Source organism: Phycodurus eques, chromosome 13, assembly GCF_024500275.1.
Source record: "Phycodurus eques isolate BA_2022a chromosome 13, UOR_Pequ_1.1, whole genome shotgun sequence".
In the NCBI taxonomy this organism is placed as follows: Eukaryota; Metazoa; Chordata; class Actinopteri; order Syngnathiformes; family Syngnathidae; genus Phycodurus; species Phycodurus eques.
This window is the reverse complement of record NC_084537.1, coordinates 18,915,517-18,934,840: the sequence shown is the minus strand read 5'-3', so window position 1 is coordinate 18,934,840 and position 19,324 is coordinate 18,915,517. Positions and strand designations below refer to the sequence as shown.

Genomic DNA, 19,324 nt, shown 5'->3' with positions numbered 1-19,324 from the left:
ACAAACAATGCCAAACGCCATAGCAACAGAAGTAGAAAGACATAACAATACTCGCATACGCATTATCCTCTGCAAAGAACGATTATTATTATTGCGGCTTACTGAGGAGTTTTGATGGGCTGCAAGTCTATCCGTACGTCTGTATCATACTGCCCCCAGGTGGCCAAGTGCGCACGCAAGAAGGAGCAGCGCAATTTCCTTCGAACTGAAGTAAAAAATGTGGCAAAAACTCTTTCATTCTTGACATTATATTGAATTATGTTCTTCTTGACATTATATTGAATTGTACCATTACTGTATGTCTTTATCATGGTACCATTGTACATTAAATGTGTTAGTTACACTGGTTACATTGGTGGCAACACAAGGCAGTGAGTGTGAAAATCCTCAAAGAAAACAAATGTGCAGCTATGACTGTGGGTAGACTATCAATGGATGTTTTTTTTTTTTTTTTTGCATTATAAAGATGTGAGAGGCAATTTCAAGTTAAATGTCATATGTGAAGAGAAAATGAAGAGGGAAGTGGACAGAGACAATTTTGGGTGTGTGTGTGTGTTGGGGGGAGGGAACTGAAGCGTGCACACATCGAGAGTGGAAGCGGCGGGAAATTGAACATGAAAAAAAGTGGACATCGCACAGCCGGAGACTAGGTACCTGCTCCTCCGCCAAGACCACGTCCAGGATGTTGGGCTGCCCGCGCGGCTCGCCGTTCTCCACCAGCGTGTAGGCCACCTGGTAGCCTCGGATCTGGCCGTGCTGCTTGCTCTGCAGCGGCGGCTTCCAGGTCACGCGGATGGCGGTGGAGTTGACCGCCTCGGCCTCCAGCTTCCGGGGCGGCGCTCCCGGCACTGGGGAGGGAAAAGAAAGTCGACAAAACGCTGAGTTTGTGATTTTTGCTGTGCTTTGATGAGAGAAACAACTGATTTAAAAAAAAAAAAAAAAAAAAAGAAGCGGCGTTGGCGGGGGATCAACAGAAACTTTTGGACTTGCGAGAATGTGGGCCAGCATGTGGGTGCAGTGATGGCGTGAAAATAAGCTGAACTTCAAAAAACATTCATTACAGGCTGATTTCTCTAAGGAGGAGCACACAAACGAAGAAGAAGAGGGAGCAAGGGAGCAAGGGAGCACGGTGCTCCACTTTAGAACCTGGATGGTGTATCAACAGTGAAAGAGGGAAGTGACACAGAGGCAAGTCCCGAGGTGATGAGACATAACCTGCAATACATTTTAAAAAGCTGAAACAAGAACAAAAAGGGAAAATACCAACATGGCACCCCTCGTGGCTACAGGAGCGCCTCATTAGCTTGTTATTGATCAACAAAGACAAAAGACACAAAGAAGAAGGGGCAAAGGACACGTCTTGCATCTTATTTGCGTCGACCCGTGGTACTTTGTTACTGTACTTACCTGCAAGTAGATTTTTCAGGTATCCTTACTTAATTATTGATCTTATGTTTTCCTTCCTACATTTGTAAACCTTTATCTGTACTTTCTACAAGCGGTTGAAGGACTAAAGATTTTTTGCAGTCGACTATGATGTTATGGAAGTCAAGTCGATTAATCCATGACGTCATTGATATTTTTTTCAACACTATAGTCGCCCCAAACCTTTTTTGCACCATGGACAGGCACAGAAACAAATTCAAAAAAAACATGAAAACTATAACTTACCACTTTGCTAATTGTAGTTGTAATTAGTGGCAGTACTGCGCATGTTTCTATGCATGTTTCATAGCATAGCATAGTGTTAATACGCGCCATAATAGCCAGGCCCCCAAAATATTTAGCATTTCTTGTTCTATTTCACTTGTGCTTTTAATGTATTTGAGCTAATCGCGATTCAACTTCGATGATGAATTAAGATTCGGTTAATCTGATTCTGATTCTGATTAGTAGACAGTTGCTGTCTGTGATTTATTAGACATATTTTGGTCATGAATATAAAGTTTTAAATACTGCGGATATTAATCTGTAATCTTAATTAATCTACATTAATCTTTTAAAACTAGCAGCAATCGGAATATCTGAAGCTAGTGAGGCTAACCACTATGCTGGTCTGCAACCCGCCTATTTTTTAACTCTCGGACCCACGCAGATGTATGAAGACTGTCGCCTTACTGGTGAGACATTTCACTGCCGTATAGAGTTTCGTAGTCCGACGACGGCAGCAGACGAGCGAGTTGAAAGTCCTCCGCAAATTCGCCGATTGGAAGACGATATGCAAAATACACGTGATTAACGATTAGTCGACTTCAAGCGTCACACGTCGATGCGGAGTAGTAGTCCCGACTCTCGACGGAGTAGTAGTCTCGACTCACCGACGGGCCGATTCAACCCCTACATTCGACGGATGATGACACAATGCAAAAAAGACGTAAATAGAGAGCGGTACAGTCAACTGCAGTTGAAGATCTTGTTTGATTGAGATCTTGCAGTCTCATATAAGGCGGAAAAAAACAGGGACAGCGGCAAGATGGAAGAAAGTGAACCAGGGAGCATTAACAACAAGGGCAACAGATTCAGAGAAGTAAGATATACATCCATGGACTTATTAAGGAGAATTGTTTGATTGTCGCCTTCAAGAATGATTGGTAACTATTGTGTCGAGCCAGCCCAAAAAAAAAAAAAAAAAAAAAAAAAAAACACCTTATGGCATAAAATAATTCTCAGTGTAATCTAAAAAACACATAGATGTGAAATGCATTCTTTCAGTTGTTTTAATTTACTATTTTTTTGTTACTCAGCTTACTATGTTAGAAAAACATTCTGTCATTATCAAAACATATTGTATATAATTCAGAGTACAAATTCTTTTGAACTTTTGTACTTACATACATTTCACAGTCTGTAATTTTTTACTCGAGTTTAAGGAGTTGAATCAGTACTTCTACCTTTTCTACAGTTTTTAGTTTGACTTCTACTTAAGTACAGTGTACGTACTTCAGTACTACTGGCGTCAACCTACCATCCGGCTGGGTTTTCATCTTCACCGGGGCGCTCTCGGGGCCCGGCCCCGCCTCGGTGTGGGCACGCACCCACACTTGATACTCGGTCCAGCGCTCCAGGTCCTGGATGACGTAGACAGAGGCGGCGGCACCGATGCCGCTCACCTCGTGGCGCTCCGTGTCCTCGCCGCTCAGCGCCTGGTAGCTGACCGTGTAGCTGACGATGATGCCGTGGCGGCGGCCGGCCGGCGGCGCCGCCCAACTCACCTTGAGGCTGGTGGAGCTGAGGCTGAACAGTTGCACATCCTGGGGGGGGGCCGAGGGGGCTGCGAGGAGGGGAGTGAAGGATGGGGAGGAGGGGGGGGGGGCACAATCACAAGAGAGGGGTTGGGAGTGGGGTGGGGGTGAATCAAGCACATGTAAAATAAAAACTGAAAGACAAGCAAACTGAAGGCAAAAAAAAGAAGCTTTTTGTTATCTTTTGAGTTGGAAATGGACAAAAGTATTGGGACAAATGGCAAGGTCAGCTCGTTGAAGCTGGAGCCCTTTTTACACCAAATGTAAACATCAACATCATTTTACTGACGTTTGTCACTGCTCTCTATCAACACAACATGGAGTGTAACGTCAAAGCTGGCAATTTTTCTTCCAAGTCGGAACAGGAATAAATAAATCGGCAAATGTGATAATTTGACGGCAATGTCTGCTACTCTCTAGAAACGCCACTATTTGCATTCTGAGCTATTAACAGAGCCGTCATAAAGCCGGAATGGGGGTACAAAGCTGACGCAGTATCGGAGTCGGAACGGAAGCGGGAGGCTACCATTTTATAAGGATGCTCCGCAATACCGGGTGGCTCTTCCACACCCAACTCATCACACACACAGTTTATTGGACTTTTGTGCAGTGGGAACAGTAAAAGGGCTTTCCTCAAATTGTTGCTTTTCATTTGGTCCAGAATGTCAAGCAACTGAGTAACGGGCTGTGTCCCAATACTTTTGTCCATCACAAGTGCATTGTATGCCTGGCAATTAAAGAAATAGGAATACAAAAAGCTTCCACAGACACCAAGATGCCACCCCTGGATTGAGAGTTTTGCTGCACGGGGCGTGTTTGAGTGTGTGTGTTGTGGCACTTCATTTACACGCGGGACCGTGAAAAAACGGCAACGGGGGGAGCAGAATATAAAATATCCCAGAGAATTTTACGGGTCAGTGTTTCCATAAAGATGTAATTTGCTCTGAACTGCGATCCCTCTCCCGCTGCTCCCTCGGCGAAGCGAGCAAACAACCGAGCGAGGGTGCGAACGAGCGTCAAGTGATGTTGGCACATTGTTGCCCAAGAAGCAGCGTAGTGGCGGCGGGGATTTTATCTACATGCGGAAAGCCGCTAACGTGTCCGTACGGAGCTGCTGCTCGTCGGCCGTTATGGCTAATTAACAGCCAAAGCGGTGAGACGGCCAGAAAACTCCCAAGTCCAGAGGTATGCATTGTAACACCAATGCATGCATCTATCTTCATTACAACACCTATTCAACACCGCAAAGGGGAAATAAGATGGGATATAAAATGAGCATGCCCATGAAGTGTCCGTCTTAAGATGCAGCGCAATGAACAGTGAGCTCCAATGGGAAGCTGACAACACTAATTAACTCTGAGGGACATATTGTGGCTGTCACCGATTTTTTTGGGGAGCTATTTTGGCTGCGTTGAATGAATACTATACTCAAATTAGCCCAAGGATATTCCTTTAAAGAGTAATTTTGAATATGTTTCTTGTTTCTTAAATTAGCCTAAAATAGTAACGCAACACAAACAACATTTGTTCCTGGTGATAAAAATATGTGACGACTACTAAATGCTTATTTTTAATGCTGTATAATGACAATTTGGACTTTTGTTTGTGTATTCAAAGCATGTACCAATATTTTACACCTGAGTGGGCATCGTTATTGATGTCGCTTTTCATTTTTAAACGTCTCCACCAGAAGGTGCTACTTCTCCCCCACTTAAAGCATGCAGTAACAATTTACATCTGTTTTCTGCAAGGGGGGCTCCCCGCTGAACTTGTACGTTTGTGTCGCTACTGAAGTTGGTGTGGATGTAAGATTTTAATTTCTAATATTTACATTTATCCACCAGATGCACTACTTCCCCCATTTCAAAGCATGCAGCAACATTTCACGCCTTTTACCATTTTCCACCAGGGTGCCTTGCGCCTAAACTACTAAGTGAGTCACTTTTGATGTCTTATAATGGTGTGTATGCAAGCTTGTCTCAATATATATTTGTTAGAAAATATTTATTTGCACAAATTGCACCTATAAATGTATTCCATTCTGTTTATTATAACATCAGATAAACTCCGCTCTCGTGTGAGGATAAGAAATGTCACCATGTTCCTGTCTCGTTCTCTCCCTTTGATACTGTGGTATCACTTTGCTGAGGCGAAGCAAGATGTCTGGGTTTGGAGGGGGGGCGCCAGTGGCGTCAAGGCAGAAGATAACTACCGGTTGCAGAAGATAACTGCAGGTTTGTGTTTGTATAAATGACTTCGCTTGAGCAGGAATAGTTAGGCCCTTCTTAGCAGTCCCCAATCTGGTTGTATTCGAACTGTCTCCTTGCAAAAGCTTTTTTTATTTCTTTATTTCTTTCCAAGTGCTTGTCCTTTCTTTTGTTTATTAAGAGTTCAGGTTTTCCCATGACAATATATCAAACCTGAAAGTCCACCTCCACACTGTGTATTATAATCTAATTTAAGCAAAATTGGCATTTGATATGAATATGTGTACATTTTGTGTGTGTGTGTGTGTGTGGGGGGGGGGGGGCCTTGGAGCTATGCAAGAAATTCAGTGTGCCAGTCATTGACCCAAATAAAAATAAGTAAATACTTCTTGAAGCTATTGATGTTTCATGAAAATAAGTTTTGTTTTTCATGTTTGGCTCTTCATTTGTGTACCAAATGTGGCTACCTTTCCTCATTTCAAAGAATGCAGCCTCACAAGGGTGCCTAATAGCGAAAGTGTGTTGGTTTGTTGATGTCAACATATTGGCCCTCAGATGTTTAAAATAACCGAAAATGTAATTATTTGACTTGTGTGAAATTGAGATTTTTCGTTTTTAGTAAATGTTTTTACAGCAGGTTTTGGGACGGTGAATATTTAAGAACCTCTCAAGGGTTAAAGTCAAATTAGCGGAGCAGAACTTCTGTTTAATATTTAGGCGTTCAAATCTATCCCCTATTATTCTCTTGACAAAAGTCGAATCAGGAAACACGGGAAATACACGCGCCTCGAGGGCAAAAAAAAGTGAGTGTGCGATAAAGACGAGGCGTGAAACCGAGATCAAATTGAAGATAAAGTAGCTCTCTCTCTTTCAAATGTAAAAGGCCCTATACATTTTACACGGGTTTTTTTTTGAGAGCTTGACGACGAGTCAGCCCATTGCATCGAAAAACATAAAGGGATTCATGCAGTACATGCTTGGTGGGAGTCTTACAAAGTGGATCTAATGACATGTGGAGGGGGCACACAAAACCTACCTTGAAAGCTGAACAACAGAGACTGGCCCTCAAGTGGGTGGACAGTTGTTGGTGTTGTTGACAAGGACGGCGGCGCACAGGCAACATTTGATGCTGTGCTCAAATTGACTTTGACACTGGGGTAAAACCATGCTGTCTGCCACTTTAGTACCTCAACTTTGCGTGTTAAAAGCGATGACCTTGGCCGGCTGGCGGACGACTTCTATTCGGTTTGCGGTGGGAGCAAGGAGATCAAATAAAACAAAAAGATGATTGACTTACTGGACTGGGCAGTGCGAGCCTCGATGGGCTGGGTGTAGACGCCTAAGCCCATTTCGGAGCGGGCAGCTAGGGAGAAGCGGTAGACCGTGTCGGGCTTGAGGCCGTCCACGGCGTAGGAGCCGGCCGGATCGAAGGTCACGTGTATCTGCAAAGTTCAACATTTTGAAAGTCACATTGGGAAATCCAAGGTCACATTTTCCCATAATCTCTCACTGGGCCAAACCTTTTTTTTTTTTTTACATTCTTAAACGGGACATATTATGGAAAATTTACTTTTTAATAGCTTGTATACAAATATTTGTATTTATTGTATTTTATTTAAGTGTAAAATTACACAACCACGTAATTCTTAAGTTATCTGCCTATATCTAACTTACAAAATCACCGTCCCCACACAGAGTTTCTCCGCCTGACAAGATCGACTAGGGTGGGTGAAGATACAGAGCCCCTTTAAAGCAACATCTGCGTTTGAAGTACTATATAGCACTTGATAGCTTGCTGAACTTGCCGAGGCAGTGGAGGTGTTAAAATACTAAATACTATAATAAAGTTAGCTATAATTATTGATCTTTTTAAGAAAGCAAGTCACAAACGTATTATTTAAAAAAAAAAATAATAATAAAATAAATAAATATTTTTTTAAAAAACGCATTTATAGGCAAATCCCAGATTTGCACACTCTTAGTGAAAATGTTCAACCTTAGCAGGAAAAGTAATGCAGGCCAGTAGGTAGATCTTCTGTTTCTAACCTTGTTTTCTGTGCCGGCCTCCCAGTACTGCAGCTCGTACTTGATGATGGGGTCCTGGAGGGGCCACAACCATGACAGCAAAATGCGGGTGTCCAACTCAGTTTCAGCCTCGAAGCCCGACGGCTGGGACGGGACTGAGAGAAAAGAGAAATGAAGACCGGGACATGACCAAAGACTGACCGACAGGGGAGTTTGGACACTCACCTCCCTGTTGGGTTTTGACCTGAAGGACCTCGGAGGGTGGGCCGTCCCCCACGGAGGTGAAGCCCAGCACCCTGAGGCTGTAGGTGATGTCGGGCGTCAGTCCGGAGATGGTGGTCAGACTGCTGTCGTCCGTGTTGTGCTTGTGCCAGGCGCTGAGCGGCGCCGCGTGGTCCGAGCTGTAGTAGATGCGGAATCCCCGGATGTGTCCATTGGGCTCCTCTGGCGGGTCCCACTGGACCAGCATGGTGGTGGCGCTCAGCATGCGCGCTTGGACACGCAGCGGGGGTGACGAGGGGGCCTGCTCACCCGTGCGCGTCGCCACTGGCTCGCTAGGCGCCCCGCGGCCGATATTGTTAACGGCCATGACGCGGAACTCGTACTCGGAGTAGGGGCTGAGTCCGCCGATGCTGTAGCGGGTGGTGGCGACACCCTCCACTTCCTGGAAGCCGTTGTCCGACGCCTTGGCCCGGTACTGTATCATGTAGTAGGACACGGGTTCCGGGTTTCCAGAGTCCCATGTCAGCGTCACGCTGGTGGCTGTTCTCTCAGTCACCATGAGAGCAATGGGGGGCTTTGGCAGAGCTTAAAAAAAAAAAAAAAAAAAAAAAAGATTAGCATTGGCTGCTTTAATTCTTGATCCTTGGCAAAAGCATGCCACAGACATGCTATTGGCTCATTTCGGAGCTGAAGGACATGACGTTTGTAGTTGATCTGAAAAAGCGCGTTTCATAAGCTCGTCCTTGACGTGACTCAGGAAGCCATTATCCCCCGAAACAAAACAAAACCAGCCAAAAGAAGACAAATTGCATTCTGAGTTCCATTAAATTGTGTCTCATTTTGAAAAGAAAGAATACAGACCTTCAGCATGAGTTTCTTGACTCCCAGTGCTGCTTTTCCACTGCACAGCCTAGGGTGGTTGGTTTGCCACTTAAAAATACTATAAAGCCATCACGCATTATTTGTAACAAGACACTCCAAGAATAAAAAACAATGGAGGATAATGAGGATCTGTTGGTTAGGAGATGAAGTGTATCCAATAGGAAACTGGAGGCAGCAAGAAACAGGGCGCTGCAGCAAAGTGGAGACTGTCGATTTACCACAGCAACAGGGTAAGGTACTAATAACATGCGTATTGTTTATTTTGGTTCTCGCTTAACTATTTCAATGACTATGACTCTGCCAGACCAGTTAGCATCCAGCAACAACGGAAGATAATGAGGGTCTGTTAGTTAAGGACATGAACCGTATCGCACCAAGAAAACAGCGACGTGGAGACTGTGGAATTTAAAACTGCGGCAACAGGACAACATTAGCATATGTGTTTATTTTTGTCGTTCCTCGCCGTGTATTCTTAATTTTTTTAATTACGACCAATCTGCTCGACCACTTGGTGACCAGTAGCTGGGTGAGCTCAGAAGCCCACCTGACCAGTTCCTAAAAACGGTGCTTCGTACTATCTCGGTAAGCCTTCGGAAAATCTCCAACAGCGAATACACCCATGACAAGCTGTGTCGGGGTAACTTTAAAAAAACAAACATTCATCAGACTCTCACCTTTAACCGTGACCTGCGCCGTGGCTTCAATCATCCCCAGCGAGGACATGGCCACGCAGGTGTAGTTGCCCGACTCGCGGATGTTGGTGACCTCCAGCACGTTGCGTCCCATGGGCATCTCCTCCTCGCGGGTTAGCTCCTTCAGGCCCATCATCCACTTGACGTAGGGCATGGGCGAGCCCACCGCCACGCACGTCAAGTTGACGCTGCCTCCCGGCATCACCTCCTGGTTGGTGGGCGGGATGGAGAACCTGGGCGGGACTCTGCGTACTAATGAGAGAGGGCGGGACAAGGATTGGAGTTAACGTCTGATAAATACAATGTTGCTCTGACCTCATGGAGCTGCGTCATTCGTTTCTTGTTGTATGGAAAGTCATTAAACTCCATCGATTAATTGATTGAGCTTTTTATCAGACCATGCAGTCCAGAAAAAGGAAAAATCTACAACATAAACAGAATGAAACACTGTACTGTCGGTCAAAAAAGGAGTATGAAACAGTCAAAACTAGCAAACATACAACATGAAAAGTCAAATTCCTCGCAATTTCACATCACCTATACTGGTCAAATTTGGTAGCAATTGGACTTTTCGTTGAAGAACACGCTGCTTTGAACCAAAATGTCAGACTTTATGTCTTTTGGGCATGGATTATTTCGTAGGATGACTCACGATAGAGTTGCCGACCAAATTTCATGTTGCTCGGTAAAACTGGCCTTCAGGTGCTGAATTGTAGATAATGTCGCAATCTCATGTCACGCATCTGCTTCGTGTACGTGGTTGAAATTTGGTAGCAATTGGACAAAATCTCTATGGCAAGTCAACAAGCTTTCCTGCCAGGCTCCACCCACGCGCATTGGCGGAAATGAACAAGATCCAATCTGTCTGAGACGCTACCGAGACAATTTGGTTGGGTTTTGGGGTTAGTCCCACTAAAGGGAATGAAATAAAAAAGGAATTTTACAAGGGACTCAAACAAACTGTGGCGAAAGTTGCATCATTGAGGGACACTGCAGTGAGGGCATTGTTTAATTTCTCCTCCCGCTCGCCTTCTCTCGCTCTCCGCTCACTTTGGCTCGCTCACTCGCTCTTTGTGCACTGGTGATATGCAGATCGGCTGACATTAAAAAGGGGTTCCCATGGAGACGAGAAGGGCTGCTGACGTCGCCGAGGGACAAGGCAAACACTGGTGCGGAGGCTCCAATGTGCCACCCTGAGAAGCCAGGCCCAGAATAAACTGACAGACATAATTTACATATGACTTGTTTCCTCCGTTTGAAAAAAGACAAACAAGAGACGCCTGCCATTTTTAACACTCCCAGTAACTTCTTGATGAACATCGGACACAGTAGCGAAAACCAAAACGTTTGAATCGATAACATAATGAAGCATGGTATGAACTGAATGCTGGGGAGGAGGAGCTGTGACTTCTTTTGATTATGGAGACAAAGGAAGTCAAGCCAAACATTTAGTTCCCCAGTGGGATGCCATTATAGCTATCCCAATACTACGAGGTGGAATGTATTCAAAACACGATGGCATTAAGCCGATTTTACACTGCTGAGCTCCCCCGCAATACTGTAGCATCTGTTTTTCTCTGGGGAAAAAAAAACCCTTGACAGTAATTGCGTCTCTCTTTTTTGTACAAGTCCCCATCAAAATACCATTTTCAAATTCGAGTCCTCCTTCACCTTTCCTTTTCCCAACCTTTCACCCTCCCCTCCCACCGGCTCTAATTCCAACTGAAATGTCGTTACCCAGCGTGCTGGTTATTCCTTTCATTATCAGGTGGAATTGAATCATACAAAAGCAACTTTTGAGATTCAAGTCAGTGAAAGGCAACTTGTCCTGACCATTAATAGACTTACTTGCGGCAGACCTTTGACATCTAAAACGCAGCTTTCAATGGAGTTTTCTCATTTTTTGAAACATGGTCTTGAATGAATGTATTTTCAAGCAGTGGCCCATATTTATTGGGAGCATATTGTATTATGTGCCCATAGGCCTAACCTCCAACAATAATCCTGAAACTCAACGCTAACTAAAGCCCTCTACTCACAAGGCCGAGCTCTAAACCCAACCAATACCTACACAACCCTTTCCTATTGGGCCAAGCCACACCCTAAACAATAACAATAACCCCAACACTAAGTAAACCCTTAACCTACAACCCCAATTCCAATGAAGTTGGGATGTTGTGTTAAACACAAATAAAAACAGAATTAAATGATTTGCAAATCATGTTCAATCTATATTTAATTGAATACACCCACAAAGACAAGATATTTAATGTTCAAACTGATAAACTTGATTGTTTTTAGCAAATAATCATTAACTTAGAATTTTATGGCTGCAACACGTTCCAAAAAAGCTGGGACAGGGTCATGTTTACCACTGTGTTACATCACCTTTTCTTTTAACAACATTCAATAAACGTTTGGGAACTGAGGATACTAATTGTTGAAGCTTTGTAGGTGGAATTCTTTTCCATTCTTGCTTGACGTACAGCTTCAGCTGTTCAACAGTCCGGGGTCTCCGTTGTCGTATTTGACGCTTCATAATGCGCCACACATTTTCAATGGGAGACAGGTCTGGAGTGCAGGCAGGCCAGTCTAGTACCCGCACTCTTTTACTACGAAGCCACGCTGTTGTAACACGTGCAGAATGTGGTTTGGCATTGTCTTGCTCAAATAAGCAGGGGCATCCATGAAAAAGACGTCGCTTGGATGGCAGCATGTTTCTCCAAAACCTGTATGTACCTTTCAGCATTAATGGTGGCTACACAGATGTGTAAGTTACCCAAGCCATTGGCACTAACACAGCCTCATACCATCACAGGTGCTGGCTTTTGAACTTTGCGTCCATAACAGTCCAGATGGTTCTTTTCCTCTTTGGCCCGGAGAACACGACGTCCACAATTTCCAAAAACACTTTGAAATGTGGACTCGACGGACCACAGAACACTGTTCCACTTGTCATCAGTCCATCTTAGAGGAGCTCGGGCCCAGAGAAGCCGGCGGCGTTTCTGGGTGTTGTTGATAAATGGCTTTTGCTTTGTATCGTAGAGTTTTAAATTGCACTTATGGATGTGTAGCGCTGAACTGTATTTACTTCCATTGGTTTTCTGAAGTGTTCCTGAGCCCATGTGGTGATATCCTTTACACATTGATGTCTGTTTTTGATGCAGTGCTGCCTGAGGGATCGAAGGTCACGGGCATTCAATGTCGGTTTTCGGCCTTGCCGCTTACATGTAGTGATTTCTCCAGATTCTCTGAACCTTTTGATGATATTATGGACCGTTGATGATGAAATCCCTAAGTTCCTTGCAATTGTACGTTGAGGAACATTGTCCTTAAACAGTTCGACTATTTTCTCATGCACTTTTTAACAAAGAGGTGAACCTCGCCCCATCTTTGCTTGTGAATGACTGAGCAATTCAGGGAAGCTCCTTTTTATACCCAATCATGGCACCCACCTGTTCCCAATTAGCCTGTTCACCTGTGGGATGTTCCAAACAGGTGTTTGATGAGCATTCTCAGTCTTTTCTGCCATCTGTCCCAGCTTTTCTGGAACGTGTTGCAGCCATAAAATTCTAAGTTAATGATTATTTGTGAAAAACAATAAAGTTAATCAGTTTGAACATTAAATATCTCGTCTTTGTAGTGTATTCACTTAAATATAGGTCGAACATGATTTGCAAATCATTGTATTCTGTTTTTATTTATGTTTAACACAACGTCCCAACTTCATTGGAATTGGGGTTGTAATATCGACCTCAACCTCTAACTAAACCCTTATCCACAGGCCTAACAATGAGCCTAACTAACTCATTGGGGTATTAGACTATAGTGAGCACTTCAGATCACTGGTAAATAATAATAATAATAAATATACAATCATGCTGGCTTCAACCCCCATCTCATGAAAATAGCCATAGTCTGTTTTACAAATACAACAAATGCACTTTTGAAAAAATGGAAATAACAAAAACAGTAGAAGGGTTCGTAACGGTGTTTTTTCCCCTCTCAGTATGAGGCTGATTTGGACATGCAAGGGACTACAAAGAAAGAGAAATTTTGCTCGTCTGGGAACAAGACAAGGATGACATTCTCAAGCAAGGCATGCATGGGACATGCGGAAAGATAGTGGGAAGGATTCACAAGTACGCTAGGAGGGAGGAGGAGGATGATGGAGCGCTTCCGTCCAAATTTCTCATCTCAACGCCCGGGCAACTGATTTGCAGGATGACTAATATATGACGAGCTAGTTCTTGGCTACTGGAGTGGCCCTGTGACCTCTGGTGTCACTCCCATTCACTGAACACAAAGTGAGTTTGCGCAACACGCAATCACGAACAAGGCCCGGAGAGAAGTGGGGCCTAATGCAAGACCATTACGCTCAAAGTGTCTGTTATTCTGTCATGATAGCGTAGACTTAACAGCGCTAAGAGGAGACAGTCAATGGGCCCCGCGTATTTAGAACACTTTATGCCGTGAATAATTCATGGCGTGCGGTTAAGTTTGGAGAGATGCTGCGGAACTAAATGACTGGAGGGCAGGTAATTGTTATCGATTCCCCCGCTGAGCCTCTAACGCCGACGAGAGCCGCTCGCATTGACGGACGACGGGACTATCAAAACCACAAAATAAAGCCCTGTCTCCACTCAGCCCTGGGTATCTATAAATTTAACGGGCTTTTCAGAAGCGCCTGAGGATTGCAGAATGTGTTCCGTCAATCCAATCCACAGGGACGAGCGAACTGGCAGTGTCAGCGAAAGCGCCCCAATGATTCCTCGCATGATGACAGCTGATCAGTTTATTGTTAAACGTTGAACAGGTTTGGCAGTGGTTCACGACTGAAACATTTGTCGACTGAACAGAAAAAAAAACAGGGACGTAAACGGGACCGGGTGCCTATGCTGTTGTTTTCTCTCTCTCTCTAAGAACAGCGTTGTCGGTTCTGATACCACTACCCATTTTGGTCTCACTGCCCGAACACTTGACCAAGCAGTTGGCAGAATACAGACGCAATCCATCACACATGGTGAGCCTACAGACGGATGAGGTTGACAGTGACAACAAGGGTGTTGCTTAGGAGGAACAATACAACACAGATCTAATAATGCCTTGAGAAAACAGCACAAGAGCACCTTGTGTGTTTTGGCAAGGTTGACAGAAACTTGTTTTGTGAGGGAGTGACTTTGGACAGCATGCGAGGAGAGCAGGATTATACCAAATCAAGGAAATTAAGAGATAAGAGATTCTCATTCGTGTCTGGGAAAGGGATGTCTGGGGTTCATCATCTAGGTGATCCAAAATCTGCGTCAAATTAAAGAGGCGGGCAGTGGGGTGGGGTTAAAAGTCAAAGTGAACCAACCTTCGCGCTGATCTGTGCGCAGATGAAGTGATTTGGATGGAGGTGAGCAATGGAAATGAAGAGTGGAGAGCAAGACAACACACAGGTGAAAGACAACAGTGTTATGGAAAACACGTAACATGGCACCGATGCTAATGCATGTCCAGAGGTGAGGAAAAGGCTCTGCTTGTATGACCTCCTCCTATATATGGACAGTTTGGTTTTAAATAATGCATGAATTCAGGCATGTACAGGAAGTATCTATCCATAAAGTTGCATGCACAGGGAACCTTTGGTTCTTGCGCTTCCTGGAACAAATTTTCATCCCTGCAGAACCCATGGCATAGGTTCCTGGACCCCTCCAGGTGGCTCTTCTTTCACGCCTGACAAATTATGCTTCCAGTACAAATACAAAACGGTCCTCCAAAAGTGTCTAGTTCCGGGGTGAAGTACCTGCAGTTAATATGGTCCTAGTTTGCTCTCTAAAGAAAAACAACAAAGCTTAGAAGCATGCAGGCCTCATTTAAGGAACATTACTCTGCGTGGCGTAAAGGAAACAGTAGATCAGAACATTCCCAGAGAGCTTCTCCCAAACCATTCTATTTAAAAAACAACAGCAATTAATGGATAATTTGTCAAAATTGTACATGATCCTTGAAACTAACAGATCTTTGATCAGACGTGCTCGTGCCCTTGTAATAGCGTTTGTGTTAATATCCCTGCATGTATTTTCATCACTTTCATTGTAACAAGAAAGCACTTGAAGAAGAAGAAATTCAACTACACGTGGTTGGCACTTTTGAAAAAGAATTCAGGGTCTCATCTTTTCAAATGTTTTTGAAAAATGCTTTCCTTCCCAACACACAGAAGAAGGAAGATGTTTTGGCAAAAATAAAGAAAGAAAGAAAAGGCGAGAGTGTGGCACTATATCCCCGTGACATATGGACATGTCACATGGATATATGAACAGGAGTGGCTGCAGACAGGAGCTATTCCGCGCCGGACAAAGCTCGTGATAAATGAGGACGCTTGTCATTCCACCCACGCTGATCAAGTCCTCCCTTTTCCAGTCACAGAGAGCGACCCGCACCTGCAACACCTACGCAACGCTCGTAATGGACGAAGGAGTGCAAGGACGGGGAGTGAAAACAAGACCCCCCCCCCCCTCCCCACTTCCTCCCTCCCACCCTCTTGCTGAAACATGAAGACATCATTCCGCTGCAGCTATAAAATGACAAGACAAGAGGTGGCGGCTGCGCTGCGAGTAGCGGAACCCCAAAGCCAGGAACGGGATCTGGTTAGCTGTGTCCAGTGCTGGCAAGCTAAATTGTGTCTGGACGTCCTCGAGACGTTTTGTGCTGTTCAGTTCTATTATTTTCAAGCCATTTTGGTTGGGCTGAAAGAATATAGATAGATATGTATCATCATCGTCTGTTCTTTAAATTAGCCTTCACATGGCAAAGCTCTTCTTTTACACACTGAACAATCCTATTCCCTTTGCCCTGAAGGTGTATGTGCTGCTTCTGTTGTACGGGGACATTGGGGTGCATGCATGCAAATAAAAATAAATAGAAAATGCGAGTAGTGACTGAGCTTCATTAATATAACTGCTGGCCTGACGCTCTCCATCACCCCGGTAAGACGGCACAAAAACAAGCCTTTTTTTCCTCCTCCGTTGCCGACAACTACACTTTTTGAAAGGTTACGCTCGGTTTGATTTCTATCTGCGTGTGTGTGGATTGGGAGGTGGGAGGTAAAAGGGGGGTTGACAGCTACTTTGGTGTTGTCAGAGACCTACCGGAGCCAGAAAGGTGGGCTTTGCTGGCGCCACGCCACGCAAGGACTGTAATTACCTGCGAGAGGAAGCAAAGGCCACGTCTGCACCTGTGACAGCTGATTAATAGACGAGGCCTACATTCCCTTCCTTGTGCCACCCCCAATCTTGTGTTAAGATTTAAGAGCAGAACCTGCCAGAGCTTGCGGTGTTCCATCTAGCAATTTTGATGGCACTGTTGCCCTTGAAAACATAATGTATGTCCCTCACCGGGCAGATATTTTGTTGTCGCAGTTTCACTTTTCTCACATGATGTTTGGAAGCCTCGGTGCCTTTACTTTATTAACTGCACAGACAATACGAAGTAACACCTTAACGTTCCTAACTGTCATACGAGCGTACGCAGATGTTTACAAGTTGAATATTGAGCCAATAAAAGCCTTTCCTTACTCGGCCGCACATGTGAGGAAGGGTAGCTGTCCAAAGTCCGGCCCGTGTTCACCTTTTTTAATTGGCCCGCTGCATATTCTGATGATAATTCTCAGGGCATCAAATCGATCGCAACTGGACCGTTCCAAGCTGGGATGTAGATTGTTACTTTATCGTTAAGTAGTTTGAAAAGTTCCAGTATACGTTGAGCTCAAGCACTTTGAGATCAGTATAAAGGTAGAGTACAAACAAAACCATTCAATATTCATTTTTTAAAAAATGTATTGCATAATTAATGCTTCGTTTCCTAAAATAGAAAACAATCCACTGATCTTGCAGTTTTATGAAACGAAACATCTAAGCAGTTTATTTTTATTTTATTGTATCCAATTTCTAAATAGTGGTAAATATTAAATTTACAGGAGAATTTACTGCTTACCTTTCTAACCTGTCTTATAATATTGAATAATTCCCATTGTTGAAAGACTTACTGTTGCACTTGTTTCGATCATTCATTTCCTAAAAAGAAAAGATTGAAGCTGTTATGCTTTTGATTGTATAAATTATTTGAAATAAAAATATGTATTTTATTAAATTGCATGCATCGTTTTTTTTTCAGTTTGAGAATAGTTTTTTAATTGGAGTATTTATTGCTAGCAGTTTTCCGTTTTTATTTTTTTATTTTTATTTAAAATGTCATTAAATGTATTCCTGCTTACACAAAGGTAAAGCACTTCTATGTTTTCATTTTGTTCCCTTACTATATCCAACGTGAACCCAACTGTGACCTTAAAACCAAAGTACGTATGGAACCGTGATTTTTGGGCGAAACACATACGCAGAGTCAACTCTTTGATGCTTGCTGAAATCAGGTGCTCTAAGGTGGTCCAACCCCAAACGGTACATCTTTTTAAAGCCTTTTTGGTCATTTGCAACCTGGACCATGGGAATACATGTTCTTGATGCTGCTTCAATATTTCCTTGGTACAAAGTTGTGAAATGTTAAAAGTGTGTGTGTGTCTTCTTCAGCCTCACACTTTCCCCTTCATCATTCTCTCGCTCTATACTAACAACAGGAGCTGCTATTCCGTTTCATGTACATCAGACATGCTGGTGTTATCCACGGGGGCTGACCTGACCTACTACTCCCTCTGCTGTACCAGCTTTTTTTTTGGGAGGTTTTGTTGTCTTTTTTCCCTCCTCCTACTGCAGAACGGCTGCAGCATTGCCCGTAGCCTGCCCTGCATTAGTCCGCTCACGGAGGCACCAAAACAAAATCCCGTCAATCCTGTTCGGAGCGCCTCACAAAGCAAGTCAAAATAAGAAATTGGAGACGGGGCCTTAGTGCGTCCTTTCTGTGTGGAAATTGAGTTTTTAATGCAGCTGTTTACATAGAGGCTGCTGCGCCTGAAGGTGGAGGTTAGTTGATAAAATTGCATGAACAAGCCACAAAGACAGAAATAGAGGTATAAATATAGTCAGGTTTGACATCAAGATAGATGAAAAGTGAACGGCGGGCACGGTGGGGGTGTGAGGGCATGGTTGACTTTACCTCGTACGTAGAGGTTGGCGGGTGCCGAGTAACGGGTCCCGGCACTGTTGGTGGCGATGCATTCGTATTTGCCCTGGTCAGACTCCTCGCTGTTCTCAATTTGCAGAGCTCCTGCAGGGCGGAGGGGAAGGATGAAAGATTGGAGTTGAAAACACAACTTGCCATAAAACAACAACAAAAACAATCCAGTCCGCTGGAAAGTGCCAGTTATTTATATATATAATAACTAGCGTTAGCCCAGCGGCGGTAATAAACTGACCAAAATAAATTAATCATCAGGTATGTATGCATCCCTCAGGGCTGTCTTTCATTGATGTTAGCGTCCAATAATATTTTAATTCATGTATCCAAACAAGCAAACAAACGAGGGATGGGTGTAATAGTTGATTAGTCGACAGAATGATTTCCATTGTGCGAAACTGATGAACAATCAAGACAAAATGGAGTGGAACTACTTTGCTGCAACTAGCAGAGAAACTGTTCACGCAGTTTCCACTTCAAGGACAAGATGACTACGTTTGCTACTGGTTATAGCATTATAGCATTTCACCGCTATCCAACAAAAAGTACAGGAAGTCCTCGAGTTACGACGCACTCGACCTAGGACGTTTCGACTTTACGACGCCCGTGCCTCGTCCGCCATTTTGTCCCCAACACCATAGTGTTTCTGCTTAGTTTTCCGTTTCTGCTTGCTTGTCTGTGTTTGTGTGCGGGGAGTATCTTTGCCTTTTTTCACACTCTCTGCACTAATGGTAAGTAGAGCATCTTATTTTTTTTTATTTTAATGTATTTTAGATTCTTTATACGAAGTGTTAACCTTTCCTGCTGCAGTCACCTGACCGTGGTCGGGAGAGACGCCTTCTCCAGTGCCGAGGTTGTCCTCCTCGGGGTTAACTCCCTTCTCTCGTTGCACAGCTGAGCTGGGTGGCGGCAACAATAAAGGCACGAAGCACCGATTTGCTGC

At 44.0% G+C, this 19,324-nt stretch overlaps 1 protein-coding gene across 14 annotated transcripts in view; it reads right to left on the bottom strand.

Annotated features, from left to right (window-relative positions):
- The window catches only part of LOC133411507 (receptor-type tyrosine-protein phosphatase F-like), a 216,458-nt gene that overhangs the window by 67,188 nt on the left and 129,946 nt on the right, over window positions 1-19,324 (bottom strand). For 8 of the 14 annotated variants that reach the window (XM_061693983.1, XM_061693982.1, XM_061693986.1 and 5 more), the window contains 7 exons: window positions 18,361-18,471; window positions 9,253-9,522; window positions 7,700-8,281; window positions 7,496-7,629; window positions 6,747-6,891; window positions 2,966-3,271; window positions 655-848 (listed from right to left, as the gene is read on the bottom strand). In XM_061693983.1, coding sequence (XP_061549967.1) covers window positions 655-848; window positions 2,966-3,271; window positions 6,747-6,891; window positions 7,496-7,629; window positions 7,700-8,281; window positions 9,253-9,522; window positions 18,361-18,471 — 1,742 coding nt within the window. The remainder of the gene's footprint in view (window positions 1-654; window positions 849-2,965; window positions 3,272-6,746; window positions 6,892-7,495; window positions 7,630-7,699; window positions 8,282-9,252; window positions 9,523-18,360; window positions 18,472-19,324) is intronic. The other 6 variants (XM_061693988.1, XM_061693990.1, XM_061693994.1 and 3 more) reach the window with 1 other exon arrangement.